Below are 25,880 nucleotides of genomic sequence, written 5' to 3' on the forward strand. Positions count from 1 at the left end.
TAAAATTGCGAGAATGTGACTTAGGTCACACAGTTAACAGGAGACCAGGGATTAGATATCAAGAATTTACTAGTTCCAGGGCTGGCCCCATGGCTTAGCAGTTAACTGCACGCGCTCCGCTACTGGCGGCCTGGGTTCGGATCCCAGGCGTGCACCGATGCACCGCTTCTCTGGCCATGCTGAGGCCGCGTCCCACATACAGCAACTAGAAGGATATGCAACTATGACATACAACTATCTACTGGGGCTTTGGGGAAAAAAAAAAGGAGGAGGATTGGCAATAGATGTTAGCTCAGAGTCAGTCTTCCTCAGCAAAAAGAGGAGGATTGGCATGGATGTTAGCTCAGGGCTGATCTTCCTCACACACAAAAAAAAGAATTTACGAGTCCCAGACCATTGTTCAGTTCCAGGTCATACTGCTATCCAAGAAAAAAATAATCTTCTACCCCTCTAGCAGGAGCTAATTAGCAAACTAGACAAAAATTACAAAAGGAAAATGACAACAACAACAACAACAAAACCAGCTCACCAAACTTCAGAATTTGGAAAAAACACTTCAGAATTAAAAAAAAAAAAAATTTAAACAGCACAATCCTGCTTTTTTTTCTTAGAAACGTAAAAAATATATCTACGCATGGAGAAAAACTTAGAAATACGTATGCCAAAATCTTAACTGCGGAATTTGGAGGTGGTGGGATAATAGCCTTACTGTTTTCTGGGGTTTTTTCCTCTGCTTTATTCATTTTCTACAGTTTCAAGATATCACTTATTGCACACCATAAATGTCACGCAGTATGCTAGCACTTTAGGTAATAAGACATGTCTGTGTAGAAGGGTTCGGTCTCCCCTACGCCCACCCCCAGTCCAGCAAAAAAGGAGAGAGTATAGGGGAGAAGAAAAGTTCTGTGGAGGGAGAGGATCCTGAACAAGGCCCAGGGGGCTGGGGGCGGGGGCTAGGGTTCAGGCAGAGAGAGCTGTTAGGAAAATGGATGGGATAGGGCCCGCCTCATGGCCTAGTGGTTCAGTTCAGCGTGCCCCGCTTCGGCAGCCAGGGTTCCTTTCCCAGGCGCAGACCTACACCACTCATCAGTGGCCATACCGTGGCAGCGACGCACATCCAAAATAGAGGAAGATCGGCACAGATGTTAGCTCAGGGCGAACCTTCCTCAGCAAAAAAAGAAAAGAAAAGAAAAAGAAAATGGTTGGGAGAGGAAATTTTAATAAACCTAACTCTGAATTGTGCTTTTGATCCGCCCTAAGGTTTTCTTAAAATGTAAGCAAAAGTTTTGAACTATATTGATATTGCCTTCTCTGGCGGGTATTTCTTTTCTAGAAACATGACCTTGAGATTGAACACCACAGGTTCTGGCTTTACAAAAGTTCAAAACCATTACTGCATTTTATCAAACACAAAATACCATCTCAAATTATAGAAAAAAGCTGGATCATCCCCCACAAATCTTGTCTGGCTGCTGTTTAATCAAAAAGTAATAAAAAGTAACCTGTGGAGCATCAACCACCATCCTCCACCTAATTATTTACCTGCCCTTCATCCACATTTCCATAATACACCTAAGATGTTAGATCTATGTCTTGATAAAAATGCATTGCATGAAATTTATAAGCTGCTTTATCCAGGAGTTACTTCACACTTAACCAAGTATGGTACTGTTAGCAGTTGAAACAATTGAAGATGCTATTTTGGGAAAGTTTCCCAAGATCGCTCAGCTCTGCAGTGGAAAACTTGCCCCCAGCTCACTCCAGAGCTCCAGGTTTCCCCACCGTGCTACTCGTACCTACGCCAGACATACAGGTCATATTTGCTGGGGTAGAGACAAGTGAGGGGGCAGGTGAGGGCTGTAGGCAGAGCCTGTCCACCGGGTGTCTCAGTCCCTCACTTCAGAGGCCCCATGGGATGCTAAGAAGCCGTCCAAAAACCAATGTTTGGGGACAAAAGAAAAAACAGATAAAGAGAACTCCATCAAAATCTAAAACTTTTGTGCTGCAAATGATACCATCAAGAAAGTTAAGAGACAACCCAGAGAATGGGAGGAAATAATTGCAAATTACTTATCTGATGAGACTCATATGCAGAATACATAAAAACTCTTACAAGTCAATAATAAAAAGATAATCTAACTTTTCAGTGGGCAAAGGGGGGCTGGCCCCATGACCTGGTGGTTAAGTTCGATGCACTCTGCTTCGGCAGCCTGGTTGCGGTTCCCGGGTGCGGACCCACAGCACTCATTGGCAGCCACGTTGCGGCAGCAACCCACAGACAAAATAGAGGAAGATTGGCACAGATGTTAGCTCAGGAAGAATCTTCCTCAGCAAAAAAAAATAAATAAATAATGAAAATAAATAAATGGGCAAAAGAATTGAGATTTCTCCAAAGAAGATATACAAACGGCCAATAAGCACATGAAAAGATGCTCAACATGGTTAGTCATTAGGGAAATGCAAATCAAAACCACAATGAGATACCACTTCACACCCAGTAGCACATCTATAATCAAAAACACAGGCAATAACAAGTGCTGACAAGAATGGGGAGAAATTGGAGCCCTCACGAGTTGCTGGTGGGAATGTAAAATGTTGCAAATGTTTTGGAAAACAGCTTGGCAGTTCCTCAAAACGTTAAACATAGCTGCCACATAATCTAGTACTTTCACTCCTAGGTTAATACTCAAGAGAACTGAAAACACACAGACAAACACTTGTACATGAATGTTCAAGCAGCATTATTCATAATAGTCAAAAAATGGAAACAACCCAAATGTCCATCCACTGATGGGTGGATAAATATGGTGTATCCATATGTGGTACATCCATACAATGGAATGTTATTCAGCAATGAAAAGGAATGAAGCACTGATACATGTTACAATTAATGAACCTTGAAAAGAAGCCAGTCACAAAAGACCACATATTTTATGATTCTATTTCTATATGAAATGTCCAGAACAGGCAAATCCATAGAGACAGAAGGTAGATTATTGGTTGCCGGATGCCCAGAGGGGAACGGGAAAGAACTGTTAATGGGTACAGGGATTCTTTTAGGGGTGACAAAAATGTTCCTAAATTAGATTGTGGTAACGGCTGCACAACCCTACAAACACACTAAAATACTGTACACTTTAAATGGATGAATTGTATGTGAATTATATCTCAAGAAAGCTGGGTTAAAAAAAAATCAACTCGGGCCGGCTCCGTGGCTTAGCGGTTAAGTGCATGCGCTCTGATGCTGGCGGCCCGGGTTCGGATCCTGGGCGCGCCCCGAGGCACCACTTCTCCGTCCAACGTGAGGCCGAGTCCCACGTACAGCAACTAGAAGGATGTGAACCTATGACATACAACTATCTACTGGGGCTTTGGGGGGAAAAACTGAATAAATAAAAAAATCTTTAAAAAAAAAAAATCAACTGGCAAATTTACAAGAGTGTCCGCCTTCCTGATAAGCATTTTTTTTTTCTGGTGAGGAAGATTAGCCCTGAGCTAACATCTGTTGCCAATACTCCTCTTTTTGCTGAGGAGGATTGGCGCTGGGCTAACATCCGTGCCCATCTTCCTCTACTTTATATGGGATGCTGCCACAGCATGGCTTGATGGGCGGTGCCTAGGTCCGCACCTGGGATCCAAACTCTTGAACCCTGGGCCCCTGAAGCGGAGTGCGCAAACTTGACCACTACACCACTGGGCCAGCCCCCCTCTAGATCTCATTTTTAATCTTTCCTCTTTGACTTCTCCCCACTGGAAAATAAAAACAATGATATTTTCAGTACAATTCATTTTATTATTCTAGTGCAGGAAAACATTTCCAGGTTTATTTCCGATTTCAGTTTCAAAACAAACTGATCTGAAACTTACAGTATTTAATATCTGGTGAACACCAATAAATGTGTAATAATATAAAAAATTAATTAACCCGTTGGTAGTACTCCAAAGTCAATGCATAAGTATCTTTTCTATCTAAAGCATTTTTTTAAACTGCAATCTAAAAATCTGTTCATCTAAAACACTTATGTGTTAAAATATATTTCAGTTGGTTATGTTTATCACAAATAGAATGTAAAAGATATTACATTTCTTCAAATACTATTTGTTTCATTCTGTTCAATTTGGTGTTTCCTATCATCCATTCCACAGGTCAATCAAATGCATGCAAATAAAACATTGAAATTTTTATTGAAATGAAATAAAATTCAAGGAGAACAAAATCTAGAATTAACTTATGAGGTAAGTTTTACTTATGTGTGTTCAAATATCACAGTTGTAAGAAATGCCTCTCTTTACAAAGCATATGTAAGATGTATATTTTCACAGAGCCCTTATTTCTAGAGCCCAAAATCAAGTTAAATAAAATTCCATGCTTCCTAGAATATTAAATACCATGCAGCATAGTATTAATAAAAAATGTTAACTTTGTTAAAAGCAGAATTCACTTATATTTTGCTTTATGGCCAATTAAAAATAAGTTCATTAAAACCACTGGAAATTATGCATTTAACTTGAAATAAGTTACTAAAATTTCAACATAAATGTAAATATCTGGAACTAGCCTAATCCCTCTATCCCCAAAACAATGGAATGAGGCAAAATGTTCAAAAAAAAGCATTCAGAGTGTATGCAAACGAGCAGTGAGAGGCCAGGCTTCCCACAGCTAATGCAGAGCAGCCATGTGACTAATTCACACACTGCTTCTCTGGGGATGAAAAGTGCCTGTCAGAGCCTTCCACACAACTCCAGAGTTCCTAAATCAAGTCAAAGTGGACCATCAAACTGAAATATTCCATATTTCCCCTGGGTCCGCCAGTTGGGCTCAGAAGCTGTGAGTTGTTCCCCTTGCCCAGGCCGCAGACCCACCTGAATCTCAGCCTTCAATGTTCTTATACTGCAGAGAGGGGCAGGATGGAAGCCACTCAAAGCCTGATGAAATGGCACAGTAAACTCCCACTTTCTGTCGCCTGTCAACTTCCTATAATTCAAATCACCTTTGAATAAAATTAAATGTGCCTTTTGTAGTTCAGCATATAAGTCAGGTGCAACCTGAGGCATTGCACAGAATTCATGAGGCAGAGTCCAAAATATATGATCGTGGTAAACCCATCTGCCCATTTTAATATGGTTTTCCCAGTCGACCCCACACTTGGACACCCACTTATGATTGGACCGTTTTACCTGTTCAATTAACCAGTTAAAATCATGTACAGTAGTATCAGAAACAAACCATGGAATCGTTTTTCCATAAAAATGGATCTCGGTAGCCAGTTTAGAGGCCAACAAGAAGTCGGCTAATACTAAATCTGTAACAAGTTCAAACCCAGAATTATCCAGAACAATATCCACTCTAATAACAGGGGCTTTTTCTCTTCTTTTCTTGCAATTGCTGAGCAATGACCAAAGATGTTCCATGTCATTCACTAAAATGAAAGGTTCTAGGTCTCCCAAAGAATTTATTACACTGGTCTTCTGAGAACTGGTTTCCCCGCCTGACAGAGACAGATCACACTTATTTCCCCACAGTGAAATCTGAAAAAGAAAAAGTACAAAACAGTTACCCTTCTTTTCAATAACCAACAAAAATTCTATTATGTAGGATATGGGGGGAGGGGGCATTAAAATATTCATAAAATTCATTTTTACCAAACACTTAATATAAAATGACCATCAAATCTATACTTTCTCTAACAATACAAAGGCTGTGTTACAATGAAACTTTTAAATGGTCAGTATGTAATGAACTTTAAAAAAACTGGTTTGAATGATTTTAACGACCCATACCGTTTAATCAGAATGCAAGTTTCTGCATCTTGCAGATATTAGAACAGGTGATCAGATGCTGTAAGAAGAGGCTACAAAGTTTACTTTATAATCCAGAGTCAAGAGAAAAATACAACTTCCTTTTTTCCCCCAGCCCCCCTTAAATTGCTGTTTCTTTTACTACTTGTATAACCTTAGGACCTGGCAGCCTCTCTGGGACTTAGTTCTCTCACTCATAAAATAAAGAAATTGGACAAGGTGATGTCTAAAGGCCCTTCCAACTCTGATAATCTATTATTCCACTTTAAACTCAAATTACTCAAGCTTATTTTGTAGGAAATGGTATGTAGCCCTATTTTTTTTTTTAAGCTATAACTAAAATCATATGTTTCGGACTGCCGGCTCTGCAATCAGACCTGGGTTCAAATCCTAGCGTTTCCAATTAATGATCATTGGTAAATTACACACAATCTCTAAGGCTCAGGTTCAGCAACTTAAAAAGGAGATAACAATAGTACTTACCTCATAAAGTTATTTGTGAGAATTAACTGACATAATATGTAAGTAACATATCCAATACCTGGCATACAGAAGTACTAAATAAATATTAGCCAAAACAGACTCTACTCTTCTGTGTCAAAATAAGAGGAAAATGCATGTTCCAACGAAGAATATTATTTTTTTTTTTTTTGAGGAAGATTAGCCCTGAGCTAACATCTGCTGCCAATCCTCCTCTTTTTTGTTGAGTAAGATTGGCCCTGGGCTAACATCCATGCCCATCTTTCTCTACTTTATATGGGATGCCGCCAGAGCACGGCTTGATAAGTCATGCGCAGGTCTGTGCCCGGGATCCGAACCTGCAAACTCTGGGCCGCCGAAGCTGAGCACGCAAACTTAACCACTACACCATCAGGCTGGCACCAAGAATATTATTTTTAAAAGATAAATGAAGAGACTTTAAGTGTCAGCCTTAAGTTATAACTCAAGTGCATGAAGAGACGTACAATGGAGTACATGATGGCCTCCCCCAGCTGAGGTCAGGGGCTCTGCTGGCCTCCTGCACCTTTCCTTCACCCTATCGTCCAGTCTGTAATTCTGTATTTATTTGTGCCATTATTGGATTGTCTACATTCCCTCAAGATTACAAGTTCTATGACAGCAAGGATTGGTGTGTTTTTCTCACCATCACACGCCCGGCATCTAGAACAGCATTCGACAGAGTAGGTACTGAAATATTTGTGTGGACAGTGGTGGAGTGCTGTGGCTCTTAAAAACAGATCAACATTCCTCGCAAACTAACACCCCTTCAGGCTTCTCGTAGGAGTTAACCTGCTGGTCACCATGAGCACTAATGGGAGGCAACTTTGGGCTCCTTTACTTGGGAGCGGAGTGGCAGTTTGGGGTAGCTGGCCAAATTAGATGACAGGAAATAGACTGGTACTGCTTCTTCTCAATTGATTATACTTACAGGACAAAGAATATATTCAGAGAAGACTTCCCTGAAACAATAGGCGAGCTACGGGTAGAGGGTGACACCCTGATTTTCTTTTTTCTTTTCTTTTTCATCTAAGCTAAGCATAAAGGATAGTTTAGAGGGGGAAAAATAACTAGGTTTGTGAGTTAGCCATACCCTGACAACTTTTCTTCCAAACTCAAAATAAGCCTTTCCCTCTCAATCATTCAGCTGACTCTGCTGGCCCTTAAAGTTTCACCCGGACCTTGTCACATCCCACAACCTGTCAGCACGTGCTGTAGCCTCTACTTTCAAAGTATATACAGAATCTGGTGACATTTACCACCTCTTATGCTACCAGCTCGGCCCAGCCATCCCTCACCTGAGTCATTTTAATAACAGATCTCCCATCTTGCCCCTTCAGTCTGTTCTCAGTCTGAAGAAATCCGTGGAATAAGTCATTTAACACTACTCCTCTGATCAAAGAGCTTCCTATTTCATTTTAAATAAAATCAAAAGTCCTTACCTTTGCTTACAAGGCCTTCTATGGCCCTTCCAGCATGCTCTCACCCCACCCTGCAGCGCTCTCACCTTATTTCCTACAGAACTCCCTTGCAGTCGCTCCCACAGCTGGCAGGCTCCCAGCTCAGGGCCGCAGCAGGAATGCTCCACCCAGATGTGCACCTGACCTGCTCCTTCACCTGCCTCAGGTCTTTCTCCATCACATTCTCAGCAGGCCCCTCCCTGGCACCCAGACTTACAACTGCAGCCCCTGCTCCCCTTCCCCAGCACTCTCAGCTCCCCTTCTTCCCTGCTGTATTTCTCTCCATAGCACTTTCTAACATCTCTTTCTGGGAAAAGTAAGGGCTGGGGATACTACTGTGTACATACATTTTCAAATAGTTCTGATTCTAATCATATATTTTAAATTTTAGGATGTTTTTAATGAGAATTAAAAACTAAAGTTAATACAAGATACATGAAGAAATGTAATAAAACAATATTAAATAGGCCACTAACCACCCTGTATTCCAGGCTCTGTGCTCAAATGTTTTTTGTTTGTTTGTTTATTGTGGTAACATTGGTTTACAACATTGTACAAATTTCAGGTGTACATCATTATACTTCTATTTCTGCATGGATTACATCATGTTCTCATGTTCACCACCCAAAAAAAATATGGAACACTTCACGAATTTGCATGTCATCCTTGCTCAGGGGCCATGCTAATCTTCTCTGTATCGTTCCAATTTTAGTGTATGTGCTGCCGAAGCAAGCACTGTGCTCCGTTCTTTACATAAACGAATCTAGTTTAATTCTCACATCAAATTATGAGGTACACACGACCATCCTCATTTAACAGATGAGGAAACTGAGATTAAGTATCTTGCCTCAGGTCCAACCACAAATAAGAGACAGGGCCAGCACTGAAGCCCAAGTCGGGCTGGGCCCACCAAATGACTGTCAAGTCTTCTCTCAGGAGTGACAGGAGCTCTGAAGCCAGACAACTCCTGTGCCACTAAAATCACCTCCAGTTGGAGTAGAAGAGATTTAAAACCCATTTTCAGAGATTAATTGGATTTTCGTTTCTTGAAAAACACTTTTACTAAAATGATAAAAAATCATCCATTATAACAAATGACAATATATACATGCTTTGTTGTTAAGTGTGTACTAGTTTATGTTTTAACTGTTTAAACAGACAAATATACTCAGAAAATTAATTATCATATTTACCTGAAGAAACTTAAAAAACTCATTTTTTAGCTGATTTTCATCTAGGTCTTCAACAGTTCTCAGCAACTCTTGCAGGTAGGCACATAAAGCAATGATAGATTCCTGTGACTCAAAGAAATTTTGGTCTTTTGATTCTTTAAATACATCAAAGTCATCGATTGGTGGACTAAAGGAAGAGAAAAACATATGTGAAACATTTATATAACTCTCTACCTTTTTTTTTTTTTTAACATTTGCAATTCTTTAAAGGAAAGAGAATAGTACTATCCAGTCTCAATTACTGGTAATAGACACTAGATATAATAGATAATCAAATTGCACAAAAATAAATCCCTCAAACTCTTTTTAATTAAATGTCAAAAGTTCCCTAATCAAATATTTTACTGGAAGGATTAAATAACTATATCCATGATTATTTACCTAATAGAGTTTCTAGGACAAAAGGAGAAAGAGAAACAAAATTTCAAGATAATTGCTTTAGTTTAACAAACATTTTTTGGGGACACTCAATGTGGCAGGGTTCCAAGTCACAAACATATGTATATAAACAGAATATTTGAATACAATGCCGTGATCACTAACAGAGCAAAACATGGAGAATTTTAAGAACCCAATGACTACTTGGGATAAATCAGACTTAATACTACTGTAAATTTTATTATAATAATAAATTTTCATCATTTATGTGTAGACTTTTGGGAGGCAACTTTTACTTCCAAGTTGACTTTGACCCAAGGTGATTTATGCGCCATAGCTACATCTTCATGCTATCCAATGAGAGGGCAAAAGCATTAATACTGGCCTAAGAAAAACATCACTAAGAAGGTGCAAATACTAACATAATAGCCTTCACAGGATCAAATATAAAAGACATCCAGATTATCTGACCCTCTAAATTAGCTACTTTTTCCATGGGTCACTTACTTTACGGGAAAAACAACATGACTGATACAATGGGATTGATTCAAAGAACAGAAAACAAAAACATACCAGAATTTACACATTGACATGATTGCTGCCTCCTTCCAGTCAGTCAGTCCCCTTGGGAAGCTACACTCTTATTCCAAGGATGCTGCCATTGCTCAAAGCACTTTTGGAATTCCCCTTTTGGAACTGTCTTCAGAACCTGTGGCACATTATTGAATGTCCTGTCAGTGACAGCATAGCTTCCTCCTTTGGAGTTACTTGCTTTTTGGAAATAGCCAAAAGTCACTCAGAGCAATTTCAGTAGAATGAGGTGTGTAAATCAAATGGAATAAAACATTTCTGGTCAAAATGAGGAGTGACTGAAAAATAATAAGACATTCTCTTTTTGAGGCTTGTAATTGGCTCTGAAAGAAATCCCAAAGAATTAAAAGATGTTTTTAGCAATGGCAGCATTGCTGAAATAAACCAGTCTCTCAAGGTGACTTAAAAGGATAAAAATTACTTGGCTACACAGGCTCTAGTATAAGGGTCAGCCAACTGCAGCTCACAGACCCAACCTGGCCCAGTGCCTGTTTTGCATGACCTATAAGCTAAGGATGGGTTCCACATTTTCAAATGGTTGAAAGTAAATCAAAAGAAGAATAATATTTTACGACACGTGAAATTCACATATCAGTGTCCATAAATGAGGTTTTATTGGAACACAGCCACGCTCATTCATTGATGTACTCTTGATGGCTGCTTTCGCACTACAATGACAGAGCTGCGTAGCTGCAACAAAGACCACGTGGCCCCCACAGCCTAAAATATTCACTGTGTGGCCCTTTACAGAAAAACTTTACCAACTCTCGTTCTAGGGTTTTATTAACAAATTAGTCATTACTTTAAAGTCACACCTCAGATTAAGGATGAGTCATTTCTTGTCTTTAAGAGAGTAAGCTCACATAACTATATATGATGACTGATTTTAAAATGTTTGCTATTTTAGAATCTACTAAAGCTGTATATGTGCACATATATATACATAGGGCTCACTCCTGGTGGTTCACTCCTAGGTATATACCCAACAGAAATACACACATATGTCACCAATAACATGTGTTTGAATGTTTGTAGCAGCACTCTTCATAATAACCCCCAACTGGAAACTCTTCAAATATCCATCAACCATAGAACAGGTAAACAGACTGTAATATATTCATATAATGCAACACTCTACAGCAATGAAAACGAATGACTTACAACTATATGCAAGCATATGAATAATCCTCACCAACATAACGCTGAGTGAAAGAAGCCAGACACAAAACTACACACCATATAATTTCATTTAAATAAAGTTTAAAAACAGCCAAAACTAACACAGTTCAGGATAATGCTTATCCTTGAGGTGCAGTGATGGTAGTGACTGGACGTGGACCAAGGGGGGCTTCTGGGGTCCTAGTAAGGTTCTGCCTCTTGATCTGGGCACTGGGGACACATGTGTGTTCTGGTAAAGACTGCTGAACACCTAAGACATGCACTGTTATGTACGTATATTACATTTTAATAAAAGCTTAAAAATGTCTCTTTTCTCTGCACTTTCATTTTTCAATATCTGAAGTATATTTACTTGATATATTTAAATTTCACATATGGCTAGAACTTTGAACCTTAATTTAGACTTGCAGACTACTCAACTATTTAATAAAAACCAAAACATATATCTTGACAAAAAAAAAGAGGTATGTTTCAGTATAAGGGTCAACATCAACATAAACATGTCTTAAAGCTAATCTGTGCTCTGGGATTCTCCAAAAATTAAGAAAACTCTTCTTCGGACACTTTGGGGCTGTCATCGACCCAGGACAGTAATTCCTCCTATAAGAACCATGAAAAATTAGACATTTAAAAATGACTTTAGGGCCAGCCCCGTGGCTTAGCGGTTAAGTGCGCACGCTCCCCTGCTGGCGGCCCGGGTTCGGATCCTGGGCGTGCACTGATGCACCGCTTCTCCGGCCATGCTGAGGCCGCGTCCCACATACAGCAACTAAAAGGATGTGTAGCTATGACCTACAACTATCTGCTGGGGCTTTGGGGGGAAAAAAATAAATAAATAAAATTATAAAAAAAAAAAAAATGACTTTAGTGCTAGCTTTGCCGTAGGACAGTTCTTCTTCACACTGACCTAAAACCTGAGTTCTGGTCCAACAGAATACAAATCCCCAGACCTTCGAATAATGCCACAGAGGTCACCTTCGGAGACTTGGACATCCGTGGCTCATCAATATTCTTGTTCCCGGAACTTAAAGCTAAATTTGCCTCTACCCAGACCAGTGGATATCACCCCAGGCTGCACAACAGAATCTCCCTGAGGCGTGGAAAGAAAAACTGATGCCCAGGCCCCACCACAGACAGACGAAATTGTCAGTATCTATTTTAATATAATGATTTAGAAATCTGCATGTTAAAAACAAAACAAAAAAACCCTCCTCAACTGGGTTACAAATGTGCAACCCGGTCTGTGGAATTCTGCCCTGGGTTTTTTTATTCTCTGAACCTTATCCACCTCTACAATCAAACTCAGAAACAGCATTCCGTCTGCCTTTCTTCCAAACGCCACTAACCCTGCTCACGGTGCTACCCAGTCTTTCAACACTACAGCAGCTGTGGCTAATACCACAGATATTTTCCAGAATTATGAAACCCTCACCCAGAATTTCAGACTCAGTCCTTGACAGACATCCACATCTACTACTGAGAAAAGGACAGTCTGATGAGGGCTCTAATCTGATTTACAGACCAGGCTCAAACACCGACTACCATTTACTAGCCATGTAACTCGGAGCATGTTATTAATCTCTTTGAGCCTCAGTTTCCACAACTGTAAAATGGAAACCATAATAATACCTCCACTCCACTGGGTTGCAAAGTAACTGAACCATAGCTGGCTTTCAGAATATGGCAGCTCCTAGTACTAGCTGTAGTCTCTTGCTTGGTGTGTTCTGTACACCAGGCAGTGTGCCAGATTTTTAATAGTGTATTTTGCTTCTAGAGCAGAAATCCTAAAACATACTTATTCAGCAAAAACAACAAACTGTGATTTTTAAAATTTATAAAGATTAAGACAAAAAAAGAGCTAATGAAAAGACTCAAATTTATGCATGTTTCCCAAAATAATTTTTTTATCTTACTATGAGTGCTGGTTTGATTGATCACTCTAAAATATCCTATGCTATATTTAAGAACAGATATCAATGGGTTCCTCTTATTCAGCAAACCTGTATTTTTGTAACCTGTGAGCTAAAAGTGTGACCCACATTATATCTTCTGCTACTCTATAAATCAGTTCTATTGTCAGAATTTTCCTAGGAAAAATTAAATTAGCAAATACAAGCCTATAAAAAGTTATTTTGAACATGTATTTAGCTTTTAGAGCGTTTCTAATCTAGCCGTTAAAAAAAAAGCAGGGCCAAAAATTAAGACTACATAAAACAATGTAGTAACTCACTGTTCTGTTGACTCCTTATACCCAAATCAATTCTGACAAATTATCTTTATTTATTTATTTATTTATTTATTTATTTATTTATTTTATAATTTTATTTATTCTCTTTCCCCCAAAGCCCCAGTAGATAGTTGCATGTCATAGCTGCACATCCTTCTAGTTGTTGTATGTGGGACGCGGCCTCAGCATGGCTGGAGAAGCGGCGCGTCGGTGCACACCTGGGATCCGAACCCGGGCCACCAGCAGCGGAGCGCGTGCACTTAACCTCTAAGCCACGGGGCCACAAATTATCTATTTTTATAAACAAAACCCATATGCTTACTTTGTCCCATCTTGATATTTTTATATAAGTAGTTATTTCAAATTAACATTTTTTGCTCAATAAGTATAACGTGTTTTAGGCTAGAAGAAAAGTAAGTCTTTAAAAGAATTTTTTTTTTTTTTTTTTTGTGAGGAGGACCAGCCCTGAGCTAACATCCAACGCCAACCCTCCTCTTTTTTGCTGAGGAAGACTGACCCTGGGCTAACATCCATGCCCATCTTCCTCTACTTTATATGGGACGCTGCCACAGCATGGCTTGACAAGCAGTGCGTCGGTGCACGCCCGGGATCCGAACCGGCGAATCCCGGGCTGCCACAGCGGAGCACGAGCACTTAACCGCTTGCGCCACTGGGCCGGCCCCTAAAAGAATTTTTAATTAGTTCCTACTTCAGATATTCAATCTTATGTCTATTCCAGGCAAGTGGATTATAATTGCCAACAATCTATTATATCAATAACATTTTCAGAAATATCCAACAGTGCCATTAATATTTGCTGAACTGAATGAACTCAGGCTTCCACTGGGTTTTATTTTTAAACTTGCCATTTTATAATTTCCAAAAAAGCAAAAATTATCCAAACATTTGTTATTTGATGGTCATATACATACCTTTGGATAATTGCTTCGTGAATTCTACGATACATGTAGCATTCTACAAACAACCACGGTGAGTAAAACCACCTTGGTTTTCCATCACTTTCATTTAAAAGACTCTGTTGATGTTCCAGGTACTGATTCCATATATCAGTATCAACAAACTTCTCAACTAAGGGGATAATTGGTTTATCTGTTTGCAATTCATTCCGTAATTTAGAAAGAAGAGAAATAGCTTTCTTTTCAGCTTCCACACCTCTCTGCAGAAATATGAAAAAAATTTACATATATAAATATATACAAATACATATGAATAATCTATATATAAGTAACTTATATACACACACACACACACACACATATATATATATATATAAAATTCTTCTAGGGTAACACATTTTTATGGACCTAAACTTAAGAAAGAAAAAAATATGACATTTCAAAGCTACATTTTGTGTCTTTCACAAACTATTATCAACATTCAAATTTAGAACTCAAGTTGAAAACTAAAGAATATACACACAGATCTCATATCAACATTATCCTGCCTAATGTTTTTTTGCCTTTTTTTTTAAGTTTCGTCTTATAAACTAGAATTCTTTATCTTTAGGTGGAATGACCATGACCACAGATGGAAAACTGCTTATTGTTTCTGTTAAAGAATTAACAAAAAAAACTAAAGTTAAAACACAATTCTTACCTCTCCATGTTTCTCAAAAAATTCACTTTTATGTCGATGCAATGTATCAATAGCCCTGGTCAGGATCTGTGGTGTTCTGTCTTTAACTGTTAGATATGCAAATGATCTAGAAAAGAGAGTCACATACACAATATATTACTTAGCAGCATTAACACTAAAGGTTGGCCATCTTTCAGTTTCAGGAACACTTTATTTAAATTAAAATTCCTTTTCATACAATCAGTATAAGGAAAACCGGTCTTGTCTGTCTACTATATCAAGACAGGAAAACCTGAAAACTTCTCTGGTGTCTCTTGAAAGCCAAGCAGTCTTTGCACCTCTCATCCCAGATTCTCCCCTGAAGTCTGTATAATCATTCTTATCTTACCCATTCTATCCCTTTTATTTTCCTTAATCAGAAACTAGTTTAGCAATGTGATAGGACAGAAAAAGGAGCCTAAAAATCAAAAAGGCTCTCCTCCAAGGTCTATTACGTACTAAGTGACTTCACCTACTTAGAAAGACGAATGAGGCAATGGATGTAAAGTTGTCTGGAAGACTCTAATGTGCTAGACGTACATAAAGAGTGAAAGATATTGACGAACCTGCTTCTCTCTTTTCTATCTATATTCAGTCTATATTCTTAACCAATTTTAATTTTTTCAAAGGTTTTTCCGGCTGCCTTCTCTATCTCACAATGACCCCTTCCATCCTGTTCTGCCCCCAAACAAAATCAAGGTATGATACCATTTCACTCTTCCAACCAAAAATTCAGACATTTTCTAGACGTGTCAAAGAATGAAGAAAGCTGGAATGAGTAGACTTCCATAAAAAAATTAAAGATATTCTTGATTTCAGACATACAAAAACCAATATTTTCAAATTATCATTTTACATATAATTGGTTTGTTACAGAAATACATGATTCAGTTAGAAAAAAACAGACTTTAGTAAGTGATGAAATTCTACGCAGTTTTTTTTTTTATTTTTTTGGAGGAAGATTAGCCCTCAGCTAACATCTGTTGCCAATCCTCCTCTTTTTGCTGAGGAAGATTGGCCCTGGGCTAACCTCCATGCCCATCTTCCTCTACTTTATATAAGACACAGCCGCAGCATGGCTTGATGAGCTGTGCAACGGTCCACACCAGGGATCGGAACCCGGGAATCCCGAGCCCCGAAACCAGAGGGCGCAAACTTAACTGCTGGCCAGTGCAGTTTTTAAATAGAGAGCACAGAATTTAACTGAGCAGTTCATTTATATCTTCAGAAACAAAGTAAAAATGAAGACGTTGATACAATAATTTTGAAAATACCTCTGCCCAAATCACCATTCTAACTTTAATTTGGCATCACCACACCTCGAAAATCTCAAGTACCTTATTGCAATTTTTAAAATATTAAAAGTATTTATATTATTTGAGTGTTTCTTCAAGGTTTCCTCAAATGGTAGCTAAAAAACTATAAAGCTAGACAAAAACTGCAAAAACATTTTCTGACTGTGATGCCTTGAGTATCCTCAGTGACTAAGTTTCAGTATGCATAGTAACTACTATGATCAGAATTTAACTTTTAAGAATCACTAATTCCTTGGAGGAAGAGAAGGAATAAGAAATCAACTGACACTTAAATTTTCCAAGGCAGCAGATACAAAAAGAAGTGACAGTCCTTTGAGATTTAACTGGAAAGAATTACTATTTATTTCCTCAGAGGCCTGTATCTCCAGGATAAGGCCCCACCCAGGTCAGGACAAGGGTGATGCCAGAGGCGCCTACGGCTCAAAGTTTAAGGACGCAAACACTCTATACGTGCACGACACTGAGTGAGTGTCTGCTTAAATTTGGGGGCCATTGGTACCTCTCTGGCCCCAATCTACTCCCAGTAAAGTCACTTTCTTCTACGTATTCTTGTGCTTTGCAATATTTCGGAGAAAGGACATATCTCAAAGATAAATCTGGCCCTTCAATTTATAAAACGGATATATATATATATTTTTATGATCGTCCACAACTTTACCTAGAATCTGTGACATAACGCCTAAAAAGCAAAAAGCTACAGGCATTTTTAATAGTGAGATTATAAATTACCCTGATCAGCAATACGAAGACATACATTTCTCGATAGATCTGAGATTCCTAACTTTTACAGAGAATTTTAGCCCCCCAAAAGTGCGTTTAATAAACCCAATAAATATGATTAAAGCCATGAGCTGTAACACTCTGAAAGGGGAAGAGGGGGCATAAACTCCCAAGACAGTCACGCGGAAGTAAAAAAATACAGTATCAAGTGACTTGAAAGACCAGTTAACTGTTCGATACATATTACTATGAGACTATTACAAGGCCCGAGCGACCACTGTCGAGAGAGGCGGGGGTCACCGCAGATCTGAGCCGGGGTCGCAGCCTGCGCGGTGCAGCCGGGGACGAGGCACCCGTCGCCTCCAGGACGGGGCGCAGAGCCGATCGGCCGCCTGGCCCTCACTCCCCGGCTCGGCTACACCGAGCAGGCGCCCCGGGCAGCGGCGCCCGACGGAGGGACTGAAGCCCCCGGCCGCCGCGGCTTCCCCGCTGGCGACCCACAGGTTCCCGGCGGGCCCGGCTTCCCGCAACAGTGGGGAGCAGGACAAAGAGCGGGGGGCCTGGGCGAGGAGAGCGACACGAACCCCACGTCCTGGGCCGAGAGCGACGCCGGACGCCCCGCCATCCCCGTCCGCGCAGCCGGCGCCCGCGCTCCGGCCGCACCCGCCGCAGGAAGAGAGGCGGTGCCGGCGCGAAGGAGGAGCTCCGACGGGGAGGGACGTGCGTTAAAAAAACGCTTTTGAATGAAGAAACTTTATTTGGGACCCGCAGAAGAGACCAGCAATGGCCGGCGCGAGGACGCGGAGATCTTCCGGGGACGAAGGCGGGGCCAGCGGCGGGCGACGAGAGAAGCGGAATCAGGAAGCGGCGGAAGGCGGAAGCAGGCAGGGACCGGGAGGGCCCAGGGACTGGGGAGCGGAAAAGGTCGCGGCGGCGCGGGTCACGTGGTCGGGCAGTCACGTGGCCCAGGCGGCCCACGCTCCGCCGGGCTCGGAGCTCAGTGCGCCTGCGCGGTGCCCGGGCTGGGCGGGGCGCTGGTGCAGGGCTGGCTGCGGGGAGCGGGAGCGTGTCGCCGGGACTCTGTCTCTGCCTTGCAGCCTACCGCGGAAGCTTGCGCTCTTAGTGCGTCCCTCTTGTCTTCCGGCGGAGAGGTTAGTGCCCTGCCTTTCTCTAGCGGCCTGTTTGGTCCCGCACTGCGGGACCTTTGCTCCCGGCCGCCCTGAGCCTCTGGTGTCACAGGTTTCACCGGTACCGCTATGGCCCCGTGCCTCTTGCAGTGATCTTTGGTCGACTTAGCTGGAAGCAAAAAGCACTCGATCCATAAACACTTCCTGAACCCTTTTTTGAGCCAGTGCATAGCGGTAACTGCAAAGATAAAATAACGTTGAGTTTAAGGAATTGCAAGGCATGATCCCAAAGATTAGAGCAATTTATCCGTTGAATCGGAGCCCAGCTGATAGGGTTTGCTTAGTAGAAAATGTGCCCGAGAACTGAGTAGCTGCCTTGTATTTCATTCAGGAAATGTGAGTTATATATCAACTGTGTGCTGGACACTGTGGTCACGGAAGACACAGAATGAACAAAAAAATCTCTGTCCTCAAGAAGCTTACATTCTACACGGAAGAGAGAGACAAAAATCTCCTATCCGTTCTTCTATTTTTTTTCCTTTAGCATTGTCGCTATTTAATATGTATTTTGTTGATTTACCACTTTTGTCTGTCACCCTCAATGTGATCTAAGGTTCAAAAGGTAAGGATTTTTCTCTATTTTCACCTGTATTATCAGCAGGTAGGACAATGTCTGGCGCGTGGTAGGAACTCAGTTCATATTTGTTGTATGAATAAATTAGAAATACAAGGTATGCAAGTGATGTTAAATGCCATGGAGAAATATAAAGTGGAGGAAGATAGAGAGTGGGTGCTGGTTGTGCATTTTAAATGAAGTGGTTGCGGGAGACTTCACTGGGTGGGAGACATTTGAGCGAAAGTCGGAAGAAGGTGAGGGAATGAGACTTGCAGATGCCTGGAAGAAGAGCATAACGAACAGTAGGTGCAAAGATAGAGGCCAGAGTGACAGGAGCAAACTGAGCAAGGAAAAGAACTGAAGGAGATGTTGGCGTGGTGATAAAGGGCCAGAGAATGTAGAGCCATGCAAGCCATTTTAAGTCTTTGCCTTTTATTTCAAGAGAAATGTGAAGGCATCATCAGATTTCATGGAGAGGAAACTTGTGATCTGACTTAACTTTTCAAAGGATCACTTTGGTTGCTGTGTTGATAAGAATCTGTAGGAGGCCAAGCACAGAGGCAGGGAGACTAGTTAGGAGGCTATTACAATAATCTGTGGGAAAGAGAGCAACTTGGACCAGGGTACTAGCTGGTTGGTGGTAAGAACTGGTCTGAATAAAGTTAGTGGGATTTGCTGACAGATTGGGTATGGAGAATGACGAGTCAAGACAGACACCAGGTTGTGGGCTTTAGCAACGATAATGATTGCTATCTCATGAATGTGGCATACTGTGGGAAGAATAGGATTTGCAGCAAGATTTCAGAAGCTGGATTTTGAGCATGTTACATTTTTTATGCTTATGAGAGTGATTTAGAGATAAATATTTTATATTGATTAATGTATAGGTGTTATATAGAACCACAAGATGGGGTGAGATCACCAAGAGCTGAGAATAGAGAAGTGGCCTAAGTACTGAGCCTTGGCTCATTCCATTATTGAGGGGACAGAAAACCAGCAAAAGAGACAGAAGGTACAACCAATGGGGTAGGAAAATGGCCAGGGTGGTATCCTAGAGGTGAGTGCTTCAAGGAGAGTACGGCTTACAGCTGTATCATATGTTGCCAATAAGTCAGGTAAAATGAAGACTGAGAAGTGACCTTTGGGCTTAGAAATGTGCAGGTCATTGGTGGCCTTGACAAGTGGGTTTTGCTAAAGTGGTAGGGAGGAAAGCCTGATTGGAGTGGGTTCAAAAGAAATCAGAGAAGAGGAATTGGAGACAGTGAATAAAACATCTCTAAAAGGAAAGGAGGGGCCGGCCTGGTGGCGCAGTCGGTTAAGTGCGCGCGCTTCACTGCGGGGGCCAGGCGTTCGCCGGTACCGATCCCGGGCGCACACTGACGCACTGCTTAGCAAGCCATGCTGTGGCAGCGCCCCACACAGTGGAGGAAGATGGGCACAGATGTTAGCCAGGGCCAGTCTTCCTTGGCAAAAAAAGTGGAGGAGTGGCAGATGCTAGCACAGGGCTGATCTCCTCATAAATAAATAAATAAATAAAAGTGATTGCTATTAAAAAAAAAAATAAGTGAAAGGAAAAGAGCTCAGAAAAAAGTGTAGTATATAGGAGGGAAGATGGAGTCGGAGAGAGTTGTTTTTCTAAGATGGGAAATGAAAGCACAGTTGTCTGCTAATAGGAATGTGCCAGTGAAGAAGGAAAAATAAATGGCATGGAAGAGGGAGGGGAGGAGGGCTTACTCATTCCTTCTATAGGCAGGAAAGGATGAGATTCAGTGTGCAGATGGGGGACCTGGCTCTAGATGGGACCACGGGCAACTCATCTGTAGCAGTAGAAGGGAAGACAAAGTATAAGGGCACAGAAGCAAGAGGTGGGCAGGTGGATGATGGCAGAGAGCTTGTGGAAGTTCTCTTCTGATTGTTTCTGTTTGTCAACAAAAGGTAAGCAAGGTCATTGCTGAGAGAGAAGATGAGGAAGCATTGAAGGTGTGAGGAGAGAGTGGAGAGTAGAATATAATAGCGAAACATAGATAAGATTGTTGAGCAGCATGGAAGGCCCACCTAAAATCTGGTCATGATTTTAGTGAGACCTGAGGGCACATGGTTGGTTGGTTGGTTGGTTGGTTGTCTCTAGCTAGAGTCAGCTGCAGGAGTACAGGCACAAATTAGGTGAATTATATTTAGTTCAGGTTGAGCTTATGTCACATGGGTATGTGGAAGTGAGAGGGTTACAAGGGATTTGAGGTGTATGGAAGAGAGAGATTATAATGGTAGACCATGGAATGTCAACTGGGTGTGGAGGAAGTGAAGTGGGGAGTGAGGGGCAGTGAAAAGGTGCTTGGATCATTGAATTGCAGGTCCTGGTGGGGTTGAAGAATTGTTGGAATTGGGTAATAGAAGAAGTGAGCTGGAAAGATCGGAGGTGGTGGTTGGGGAGTAGAATGCTTGAAATTGAGAATATGAGGTTGCAGTTATTGGTAATAAGGTCTAGAGTAGTGCTGTTCAATAGTAATAAAATCCAAGCCACTTACGGAATGAATTTTCTAGGAGTTTTAAAAGTAAAAATAAATGGGTGAAATTAATTTTTTATTTAGGCCAATAGATCTAAAAATGTTTCAACAAGTAATCATTATAAAAATTATTGACATATTTTACTTTTTTGAATTAAGTATAAAGTACAAAAAAATTTTTTTTTAATTTTATTGAGCCACATTTCAAGTGCTCAACAGTGGCATGTGCCTAGTGACCACTGCAGCTTGGAGCATATGACCTTGGGAGTGAGTGGCTGAGAAAGTATGGAAGACTAAGATAGGTCAGGGAACTTGGGGACCAAAGGATGGGAAGAATCGTGCCCTGCACTGATCTGCATGGGTATAGAAACCATCAAGAATTGCGACAAAGGACAATGTGGAGGAGCGTGTGAATTCGATGCTAGAAACATTGCACAAAGCTGTTAGGGTAATTAAAAGTCTAGTGTACTTTTTTTTTTTTTGGCTGAGGAATAGTCTCCCTGAGCTAACATCTGTTGGCAATCTTCCTCTTTTTGTGTGTGAGCTGCTTCCCCAGCCCGGCCACTGACAGATGAGTGGTATAGGTCTGAGCCTGGGAAGCAAATCCAGGCCGCCAGAGTGGAACACGCTGAACTTAACCACTAGACCACCTGGGCTGGCCCAGATCTAGTGTACTTTTTATCTTTAGTTTGTAACAATTAAAATTTCACTTTCCTGAGATGTGTTTTAGTTTTTAACAAAGACTAAAGATTTGTGTGTGTGTGTGTGTTGGACACCTTAAATGCTTCACCTCTGTCTTTCTCAGCAAAGATAGAAAACACACTTGTTTGTCCTGTAGCTTTTACATTCTTTGTCCTAGTGCTTCACATAGCCTCCATAGGAAGGGTGTCTTTAGAGTTTGCAGGTAAGAGTTTCCTAGAAGAGAATGAAAGAATCTAGGTCTGTGTATACAAATTTCTAAAATTTTTTATAATTAGTTTCTTCAAAACCCCCTAGTTCAACTGGCAGGGAATAGTACTATTAAAGGTGAACTAAAATAGCTAGTTGGACTAGAACTAAACAGAGAATTCCAACTTTTGAAGATATTTTGAAAGTAGCAGGTTCACCTCCTGAATATCCCTGTGACTCATCTTTGTCATGACTCATCTTTGTCGTCTTCCTTCTAAAGGGAGATAATATGGTGCAGTGGTTACAGTGTTGTCTTTGGAATTGGAAAAACCTGGGATTTAAACACATCTCTGCAACTTGCTAACTGAGCAGTTAGCCTTTCTAAGCCTCAGTTTCCTCCTCTGTAAAATGCCTCATAGGGTTATGATGAGGTGAGGCAGAGCGCTTGGTGGGTAGAAAGTACTCAGTAAGTAATGTCTTAGTCTCTCTCAGTTCCTCCCCTATGTCGTTCCCAAAGACATGTTTCTTAAACAGATTTGACCATGTGAGTCTCACATTTAAAATCTCTGGCTTGGGCCGGCCCCGTGGCTTAGCGGTTAAGTGCGCATGCTCCGCTGCTGGCAGCCCGGGTTCGGATCCCGGGCTCGCACCAACGCACCGCTTCTCCGGCCATGCTGAGGCCGCATCCCACATACAGCAACTAGAAGGGTGTGCAGCTATGACATACAACTATCTACTGGGGCTTTGCGGGAAAAAATAAATAAATAAAAAATAAATAATAAAATCTCTGGCTTCCCCCCACACATAGAAACTCTTTAGGATCAGTTATGATCTGGCCGCTGGCTCCTTTTCAATCCTGATCTCCTGCAACTTACTCCTTCCTCCCCTGAAGTTGCACCCTGCTTGTCAGGTAAACAATACTGTGTACCTAGGTGTTTGATTTCGTGATCCCTCTGCCCTTTTGAGACCCAGTTCAAATGTCACCTCTGAGATATGCTGCACCCACCCCTCACCCCCGAGGCTCCCTTCTCTGTGCCCCATAGCGATTGATACACAGCTCTGTTTTAGTACTTATCACGTTATTCCGTCTGTTTTCCCTGCGAGACTGTGAATTCTGAGATCCTCGATTCATACCTGTATCTCCAGCGCCTAACATGTTATTTTTCAAAAGAATTATTGATGCCTACTAAAGACTTACTTTTAAAGAGCAAATATTTTCTACTGTTATAAGGGGAGAAATTACTTATATACAGTTTCCTTTGTCTGGAGTATGTGTGTATGTGTGTATATATGTCTGTCTCATCCTGTACCCCCATTGCCATACCCGCCCCCAACCTGAAAAGCACCTTCCCCTTGGAGAAGCAGCTTAAATCTGTCTGGGAGCCTTTCCTGACTCTTCTTGTAGAATTAGGCGAGCTCCTTGTGTGTTTCCTCAGCACCTTGTACTGTCGTTCTTTGTAGGGCCTATTCCACTGAGTTAGAATGAGCGACTAAAAATGCCTGTCTCCTCCAGGAGACCATTGGCCCCATGATGGCAGGGACCCTGTCCTTTCATGGAAGCATCCCCGGCCCTAGCTCACTGCTTATCTCAATGTAAAGGCTCAATAAATTTTGAATAAAGGAATTTGTAAGTACAGATTTTTTTAAATAGTTTTTGGTTTTTTTGTGTGTGAGGAAGATCAGCCCTGAGCTAACATCCATGCCAATCCTCCTCCTTTTTTTCCCCTTTTTTTCTTCCCAAAGCCCCAGTAGATAGTTGTGTGTCATAGTTGCACATCCTTGTACTTGCTGTATGTGGGACGCGGCCTCAGCATGGCCGGACAAGTGGTGGGTCGGTGCGCGCCCGGGATCCGAACCCGGGCTGCCAGTAGCGGAGCGCAAGCACTTAACCACTAAGCCACAGGGCAGGCCCAGATTTTTTTAAATAGTTGATGTGCTAATGAAGTAAATGAAGAGAGCCCAGCACTCTATTTTTCTTTTTTAAGGTCCTTGTCATGTCAGTAGCTTTATAATCTTGTAATCTTCCAGCAGGAAGGCCAAAGGTTGACTAAAGAGAAAGTGGTGGAAATACGTATATTTATTTTTTAACCTTGTTGCTTTTACTAGACTTAGGGTAAGATGCAACTTTTTTTTACAGAAATATGCCTATTACCTAGGACAATATTATATAAATTTTAAAACATTTTTAAAAGAACTTGAACTTTGAATTTTTTATTTATTTTTCTTATAGCTTGGGATGTGGTAATGTCAACCAGACTTCTCAGAGCCCTGGCCGGATCTCACTGTATTTTATCAAAAGCATATCAGTGCCAAAGACTCGTTCATCGAACAGTAAAACCACTTAAGAAATTTGAGACTGTAACATGCAGCACCCTGACAAGAAGTCAGAACTCGTATTTGTTCTTTCCTGGTCCAGCAGCTGATGGTTTGAATAAGTTCCGGGTCCTGGAAATGAACCAGAAAATATCAAATACAAGCACACGCTCTCCATTAAACACTGTGCATCGCCAAGAAGAAAAAGCACACCTTCCAACCAGGAAGTCTTTTGGTACTCACAGGAAAGTGACTCACAAACCAAGTCTGTTAGGTTCTAAGTGGTTTATAAAAATATTAGAGAGGCATTACTCATCTATATCAACGGAAACACTTGTTCCTAAACAAGATTTTCCCCAAATTAAGAGACCACTAAAAGCATCGAGGACCAGGCAGCCCTCCAGGACCAACCTCCCAATTCTGTCTGTGAACGAGGTAAAAACTTGTGGTGGTTGCACTTCTGTTTCATGACAATCGCTCCCTCTCCAAACGAGTGTATATCGTACCACAGCCTTACTGCCAACGTAAGAGAACTGGCGAACAGCTCAGCATTTTTTTCATCAAGATCTTTGAAGCCTAATAGTAAAACCTTTATGTCTAAAGGGAACCAAAATCTTAAGCTTTTTGGCGGGGGGTGGTGGGGGAGTGGAGATTGACCCTGAGCTAACATCTGCTGCCAATCCTCTTTTGGCTTGAGGAAGATTGGCCCTGAGCTAACATCTGTGCCAGTCTTCCTCTATTTTGTATGTGGGACGCCACCGCAGCATGGCTTGACGAGCAATGTGTAGGTCCACACCCAGGATCCAAACCCACAAACCCTGGGCCACCGAAGCAGAGCGTGAGAACTTAACCACTACACCACCGAGCTGGCCCCCAAAATCTTAAGAATTAGTGATACATATAAAGACAAAATATAGGCAATGAAGTCTAAAATTATAGTTTATGAAAGGGTTAGTTATTGGCCAAGGAAACTTTGAAAAAGAAGACTAGTATTAAATCCAGTCTAGGAATGGTAGTGTAAAAAACACCCATTTAAAAAGAATCAAACTGTAGAAATTCTTCATTAAATTAAAAAAAATTTTTTTAGTAACTACGCAGACAGGTAAGCTTTCGTTAGCCGATGGTGACTGCGTGGGGTGGAGTGGTGAAGTGACGTGGTGACAGAATCAAAAAGCAGCAAGAAGGTTTTTGCTTTTTTGTCCTTTGAATGTTGAAGGGGGTATTTTTATTCACTAAAAGGTTTATGGGAATTTCTCAGCTACCATCACATTTCTCCTAAATGATCAATATTTAAGATCTGGATCAAGCCCTTTGTTAACCTTTGTATCTTGCATAATACCTAGAACTGTGCCTTATACTTAATAAATGTTTATTAAATTGGAAGGAATGGAAAAGAG

General features: G+C 41.2%; 2 protein-coding genes and 1 non-coding gene across 7 annotated transcripts in view; 1 reads left to right on the forward strand and 2 right to left on the reverse strand.

Annotated features, from left to right (window-relative positions):
- Nucleotides 1–3,772: 3,772 nt before the first annotated feature.
- Nucleotides 3,773–17,795, reverse strand: DCPH1 (damage control phosphatase 1). Its single transcript, XM_004440682.3, has 5 exons — nt 17,620–17,795; nt 14,982–15,087; nt 14,297–14,541; nt 8,951–9,116; nt 3,773–5,529 (listed from the first exon to the last, which is right to left on the reverse strand). The coding sequence occupies exons 1-5, from the start codon at nt 17,658–17,660 to the stop codon at nt 4,762–4,764; spliced, it is 1,326 nt and encodes a 441-aa protein (XP_004440739.1). The 5' UTR covers nt 17,661–17,795; the 3' UTR covers nt 3,773–4,761.
- On the reverse strand, nt 8,387–8,493 carry LOC147912245 (U6 spliceosomal RNA). Its single transcript, XR_015550155.1, has one exon. It is a non-coding gene; the product is annotated as a U6 spliceosomal RNA (small nuclear RNA).
- Nucleotides 17,796–18,073: 278 nt separating the features above from the next.
- Nucleotides 18,074–25,880, forward strand: part of RMND1 (required for meiotic nuclear division 1 homolog) — a 44,074-nt gene continuing 36,267 nt past the window's right edge. For 4 of the 5 annotated variants that reach the window (XM_004440680.3, XM_087425130.1, XM_087425131.1 and 1 more), the window contains exons 1-2: nt 18,074–18,186; nt 24,401–24,918. In XM_004440680.3, coding sequence (XP_004440737.1) covers nt 24,415–24,918 — 504 coding nt within the window. In that variant the 5' untranslated portion in view covers nt 18,074–18,186; nt 24,401–24,414. Of the gene's footprint in view, nt 18,187–18,553; nt 18,785–24,400; nt 24,919–25,880 lie in introns of those variants that run through there. The other variant, XM_087425129.1, reaches the window with a different exon arrangement.

This window comes from Ceratotherium simum, chromosome 38 (assembly GCF_057802395.1).
Source record: "Ceratotherium simum simum isolate JZ-2026a chromosome 38, ASM5780239v1, whole genome shotgun sequence".
In the NCBI taxonomy this organism is placed as follows: Eukaryota; Metazoa; Chordata; class Mammalia; order Perissodactyla; family Rhinocerotidae; genus Ceratotherium; species Ceratotherium simum.